This window comes from Garra rufa, chromosome 5 (genome assembly GCF_049309525.1).
Source record: "Garra rufa chromosome 5, GarRuf1.0, whole genome shotgun sequence".
Classification (NCBI taxonomy): domain Eukaryota; kingdom Metazoa; phylum Chordata; class Actinopteri; order Cypriniformes; family Cyprinidae; genus Garra; species Garra rufa.
Window position 1 is genome coordinate 25172813 of NC_133365.1, and position 6880 is coordinate 25179692.

Below are 6880 nucleotides of genomic sequence, written 5' to 3' on the forward strand. Positions count from 1 at the left end.
TGCATCATTGAGCCATGGTCGCCCATGATCCTGTCGCTGGTTCACCACTGTTCCTTCCTCTGACAACTTTTGATAGATACTGACCACTGCAGACTAGGAATACCCCACAAGAGCTGTAGTTTTGGAGATACCCTTGTCAAACTCGCTCAAATCCTTACGCTTGCCCATTTTCCTGCTTATAACACATCAAGTTTGAGGGCGATATGTTTACTTGCTGCCCAGTATATACCATCCAATAACAGGTGCCTTAATGAAGAGATAATCAGTGTTATTCACTTCACCTGTCAGTGGTCATAATGTTATGCTTGATCGGCGTATACTTAAATGTTAAATGTTGCATTTTAAGATTTTTTAAATTTAAAAATAAAATGTTATGCAATGGAAAGGTTCCATGGATGTTAAAGGTTTTTCATGGTACCACAGATGCAAATAAAGACACATTGTTTTAACAGCAACAACAAAGAGTAGTTGACACACAAAAAGATGACAAAACCCACTCTGTATTTAGAGCTGACCATTTCATCACCAAAAACACATCTTTATAAAAAATTTAGCCAATCAAAAACATCTCTGCCTGTCAGTCATTTTGCATGTTCAGGAATGCTGATGTTGTACATCAGTTTGTACATTTGTATGCTGAAAGTGTTAGTGAAAGTATTACTCATCTTTCTCCACAGGTGAAGAAACTGATTGTCCAGGATCCAAAGAAACGGCTGACGACACAGCAGGCACTGCAGCACCCCTGGGTGACTGGAAAGGCTGTTAACTTCACCCATATGGACACGGCTCAGAAGAAACTCCTGGAGTTCAATGCTCGAAGAAAACTCAAGGTTTGAGGCCTCTAAATATGTTCACTTAAATATGCATAAAAAAACCTCAATGTGTTGCTCTGCAAACATCCTTACAACTTATACTAAAAAGAGATGAGAATATCATAGAAATGAGCTGTTTTGACTGTCATTGTAATTGACTGCAACCACCCAGAATACCCAGGTAGCCACATATCACTATAATAAAAAAAAAACCTAAAACACCACTCACACATCTTCAGAAAATGTAAAAAATTGAGTTATTTTATTGCGCTTGTTGCCACTTGTGGCTTAGAAATAACACACCTCTTCTTAATGCAGGAGTTCTAAACTCAGGCCCTCAAGGTCCACTTTCCTGCAGAGTTGACCTCAAACCTTGACCAAACTCACCTGCTGGTAACTTTCTAGTAATCCCGAAAAACTTGATTAGCTTATTCAAGTGTGTTTGATTTGGGGTTGGAGCTAAACTCTGCATGAAAGTGTTTTTTCAGAATTGAGAACCCCTGCCTTAAAGGAATAGTTCACCCAAAAAATAAAATTTGCTGAAAATGTACTCACCCTCAGGCCATCCAAGTAGATTCGTTTGTTTCTTCATCAGAACATATTTGGAGAAATTTAGCATTACATCACTTGGATCTTTGTACACCAATCACCAATGGATCATCTGCAGTAAATGGGTGCCATCGGAATGAGAGTCCAAACAGCTGATAAAAACATTACAATAATCCACATGTAATCCACAACACTCGAGTCCATGAATTGTTGTGAAGTGAAAATCTGCATGTTTGTAATAAATTCATCATTAAATGAGAAGTTCGCTTTCAGAACAAAAATTTATAGATAATTTACTTACCCCCTTGTCATCAAAGATTTTCTTTCTTTCTTCAGTCGTAAAAAAAAATATGTTTTTTGAGGAAAACATTTCAGGATTTCTCTATATAGTTGACTTCTATGGTGCCACCAAGTTTGAACTTCTCAAAATACAGTTTAAATGCAGCTTCAAAGGGCTCTAAATGATCCCAGCCGAGGAAGAAGGATCTTATCTAGGGAAATGATCGGTAAATTACTATTTATATACCTTTTAACCTCAAATCCTCATCTTGTCTAGCTCTGCGTGTACTCTGTGTATTCCAGTTCAAGACAATTAGGGTAGGTTGAAAAACTCAAGGTTTGGAAGGTTACAAAAAAAGGTAAAACAGCGATGTAGAATGATTTTGAAATTGGAGAAGAAAATGGATGGGAGTTTTTCGACCTACTCTAACTGTCATGAACCAGAATGCACACAGTTGACACAGAGCTAGACAAGACTAGCATTTGAGGTTAAAAAGTATAGAAATTGTCAGTTGTTTTTAGAAAATAACCAATTGTTTTGCTGTATAAGACCCTTCTTCCTCTTACCCTTGAAGCTGCATTTAAACTGCATTTTGGAAGTTTAAACTGAGGGGCACCATAGAAGTCCACTATATGGAGAGAAATTCTGAAATGTTTTCATCAAAAAACATAATTTCTTTATGACTGACATTTTGTTCTGGAAGTGATTTTCTCCTTTAAGACATTTTTAACTTACAAAAATACGAGTTCTCTATCCATAATATTGCTTTCTGTAGTGAAAAAGTCATCTTGTCTTAATCAGGTGAGAAATATGCACTGTTTGCAGGCGAAAACAGTTCTAAACAAACATGTCAATGGACTTATTTAATGTGAAAGGATAACAGGGGATGGACTTTTTCACTGGAGGAAGCATTATTATAGATTATGGAGTCATATTTTCATCAGAAGCATTATTTTACAATTAAAATGCCTTAATGGATTTATTTAACACAAACACAGCTTCATCAATCAACCAATCACATTTATTTATACAGCGGTTTAAACAATACGGGTTGTGTCAATAGGACAATAGTGTCAATAGTGCAAAAGTTCTATGTTGCAGCAAAATCAGATTTGCAAAGGACGTCTAGGTGAGGAGTTCTTTAATGATGATCCGTCTCCCGGGCTCATCTAGTTAATGTGTGGTCTCCACTGACATTCAGAGCTGTAGAGGTCGATCCACTAGGTGTTGAACCACCATCTGGGCTGGGTACGGACTGGATCCAGGGGACTGCAGTGACCATCTGATCTGGATGCATGATCTGGTGGCTACAATGACCTCGGAATAAGAACAAAACAGACTAATATTAGCGTAGATGCCATTCTTCTTACAGTGCAACAAGTACATCAGGTGTTATGGGAGGTGTTCCCGGTTCCGGTTGACCTAATCAATGCAGCCTAACAATCCTTTAATGGATTTGGATTATAGAAATGTGTTAAGTGTAGGCCAGGTTAAAGATTTAAACTGACAGAGTTTGTCTGCCTCCCGAACAGTATTAGGTAGATTGTTCCAGAGTTTAGGCGCTAAATAAGAAAATGATCTGCCGCCCGCAGTTGATTTTGATATTCTAGGAATTATCAAATTGCCAGAGTTTTGAGAACGCAGCAGACATGAGGGACTATAATGTGATAAGAGCTCGCTCAAGTACTGAGGAGCTGAACCATTGAGGGCTTTATAAGTAATTAGCAAGATTTTAAAATCTATACAATGTTTAATAGGGAGCCAGTGCAGTGTTGACAGAACCAGGCTAATATGGTCATACTTTCTGGTTCTAGTAAGAACTCTAGTTGCTGTTTTTTTGACCAGCTGGAGTTAGTTTATTAAACGTGCAGAACAACCACCCAAAAAAGCATTACAATAATCTATCATTGAGGTCATGAGCTTCGTCTCTTCTCAAGACATTAATTGATGTACTGATGTTTTTGGATTACATGTGGATTACTGTAATGGTTTTTATCAGCTGTTTGGACTGATACAAAAAAATGACTGAAGAAACAAACTTATTAACATCTTAAAAAGAGGATAAGTACATTTTCAGCAACTTTCCATTTTTGGGCAAACTATTCCTTGAACATCAGTTAAAAGTCAAGTCAAGTCAAGATTATTTATACAGCGCTTTTTACAATACAAGTTGTGTCAAAGCAACCTTACAGTATTAAAATAATAAAATAAAATGTCAATAATAATGCAAGAGTTCCATATTGCAACAAAGTCAAATTGGGCAGGACTCATCTGGTTCCCATGGCCTTGTGCCGGTGGCCGTTTAGGGTAGGAGTTCTTTCTTGATGATCTGTCTCTGGGGCTCATTTAGTTGACACGGTATCCGCTGACATTCGGCTGTAGGTGTTGATCCACCATCTGCTCTAGGTTTGGACTGGATCCGGGGGACTGCAGTGACCATCTGATCTGGATACGGACTGGATCTGGTGGCTATGGTGACCTGGGAATAAGAAACAAACAGACTAATATTAATGTAGATGCAAGAGTTCCAAGTTGCCACAAAATCAGATTGGAGAGGACTCATCTGGTTTTCGCTGTCTTGCGTCAATGGCCGTCTAGGTGATGAGGTCTTCACTAATGATCTGTCTTTGATGTGGTCTCTGCTGACATTCAGGGCTGTAGAGGATATCTCTGGGTGCTGATGGGCACGGACTAGATCCGGGGGACTGCAGTGACCGTCTGATCTGGATACAGGTGGCTACGGTGACCTCGGAATAAGAAGGAAAGATACTAATATTAGCGTAGATGCCATTCTTCTTCTGATGCAACGAGTACATCAGGTGTTATAGGAAGTGTTCCTGGTTCCGGTTGACCTAAATAATGCAGCCTAACAATCCTTTAACGGATTTGGATTATGAAATGTATTAAGTGTAGGCCAGGTTAAAGAGATGGGTCTTTAATCTAGATTTAAACTGACAGAGTGTGTCTGCCTCCCGAACAGTGTTAGGTAGATTGTTCCAGAGTTTGGGCGCTAAATGTGAAAAAGATCTGCCGCCCGCAGTTGATTTTGATATTCTAGGTACTATCAAATTGCCGGAATTTTGAGAACGCAGCGGACGTGAGGGACTATAATATGATAAGAGCTTGCTCAAGTACTGAGGAGCTAAACCATTGAGGGCTTTAACCAAACATTAACAAATAATAATCAACACAGCAAAATGTGCTTGAATAATAATGTTATGAAATTCTAAACAATGCACACCCCTATGTTTATGTTTATGTTTCCGAAGGCGGCGGTCAAAGCTGTGGTAGCTTCGTCTCGATTGGGCAGTGCAGGAAGCCACGGCAACCCAGACAGCAACAAAACCGACAGCAGCCCCTCCTCTATCAAAGAGAAGACAGCAGAGGATCAGCCAGACACTGAACAGCCTCAGATTCAGAATGAAGGCTCTTAGATCTCCACAGAGCCTCACTGGAACTCAGACTTCTTCCCTTCATGAAAGGAACGTTGCTTTTTGCAGTGGGCCTCATAAAGGACAGAACTGATGGGCTTTGTTTGGTTCTTCTGCATGCAGACTTGTTTGTCTATAGAAACGTCCCACATTGTGACTCAGCCAGTTGCCATGCCATGCCAACATCTGATAAGTCCGTAACTTCGGATTTTGTACAGTGAATGAACATCATTGGATGGTAATGAGAAGAACCAAATGTCTTCAGATGATCATTACATCTATGGCAGTTAATATTTATGTTATCATGCTTTTTTTAAGATAATCACCAAATTATCATAGTACATTAAAGGACATATTTCGCTTTTTAGCTGGGTAAATCACATTTGTGCTGCTTTTTATTAAAATAATTTTATCCATTAAGGTTTTTTACATAATATTGGTCGCTGGTAGAGAAAGATGTGGACATTGAACTAAACCTTTACATAAGCTTCAACTGAGATTGCCTTATCATATACCATGTTTTATACTTGAGTCAAAATTAACATTTTAGAAATACTACTAAAATATTTGTTGAAAACTTAGAGTACAAGTATTTATATATTGTGCTTTGTTTAAACAGATGTGGTAATTTCATCTTTCATCTCATTTTGTGTTAAGAACAAGATATTAGGCCTATCTAACACACATAAAGTGCAATGAAAAACACTCCCTTGTGCCAAAATGTTTTTCATTTGAAGGATTTTCCCTTTAAAATAATTCAAAACTATCAGGTTTTTATCTAAAAGATTTACTGGCAATATAATTCATCTCGAAATTCAGTGCTTTACCAAGAAGTCTGTGATTTAAACACATAGAAGAACATGTAGGAGTTTTTTTAACCTATTTAATATTCTTTAAAGCATGCTTGTAATGTATGGTATGAGGGAATGCTGTTTGATAATCTGATAATCACATGTAAGGAATGTAATGTGGATATACAGGGGTTCATGTTTTGCATGTAGGAATGTTTATCTTAACTGCTGCAATTGTCTTTTTAAATGCACTGTATTTTACAGATAAATCTCGCTGTCTAATTAACAGTATGATATTGGAGGCCATTTGACGGTCACTTTGTACATGACACTTTGTACATGAGTGTCAACTTTGTTTATCTGCCTGTTTCTATGTCTAAGGACTCAAAAATGCCAATACGATAGCACTAAATATTACTTGCAGAAATAAAGAATGCAAAAAAAAATCACTGTTTTTGGATCACTGTGTACGCTCTGAATGGTATGTACACTCTAAAAATGCTGGGTGAAATATGGAAAAACCCAACAAATGGGTTGTTTTGACTCAGTGGTTGAGGTAAATGTTTAACCCAACCTTCACCCAGCACTGTTTTTTTTTAATCCAGCATTTTTTTGGAGTGTATATGGAGCTGGTTGATATAATACTCTATCCAGCATTTTTTTTTTTTTTTTGAAATAGCAGGTTAAAACTATACATTTTTGTAGTTAAAAACTAAAATTGATTTTCCATGTTTCCATATACATTTAAACATACTCATAACAAAAATAAATAAATCCAAATAGGCCTACCTATCATCCATGAATGTATACTTGGAAGACCTGTTTTTACTAATTGTGATGACTAATTTTCTATATTGTAGTTTCAATCTACAGTGGCCCCAAATGTTTATGTCTTTTAAGTTTAAGCCTAAAGAGATGACAAATGTCTGAGTCATTGCAATAAAATATCAAACCATCTCTAAATAAACAATGCTAGACTTATTTCTCAGAACTAGAAATATCAGTTGTGTGTTTTTT

The 6880-nt window shown here is 37.3% G+C and overlaps 1 protein-coding gene across 1 annotated transcript in view; it reads left to right on the plus strand.

Moving 5' to 3' along the window:
• The window catches only part of camk4 (calcium/calmodulin-dependent protein kinase IV), a 72403-nt gene extending 66739 nt beyond the window's left edge, over positions 1–5664 (plus strand). Inside the window, exons 11-12 of the mRNA XM_073840670.1 lie at positions 678–830; positions 4911–5664. Coding sequence (XP_073696771.1) covers positions 678–830; positions 4911–5075 — 318 coding nt within the window. The 3' untranslated portion in view covers positions 5076–5664. The remainder of the gene's footprint in view (positions 1–677; positions 831–4910) is intronic.
• The last annotated feature ends 1216 nt before the right edge of the window (positions 5665–6880 follow it).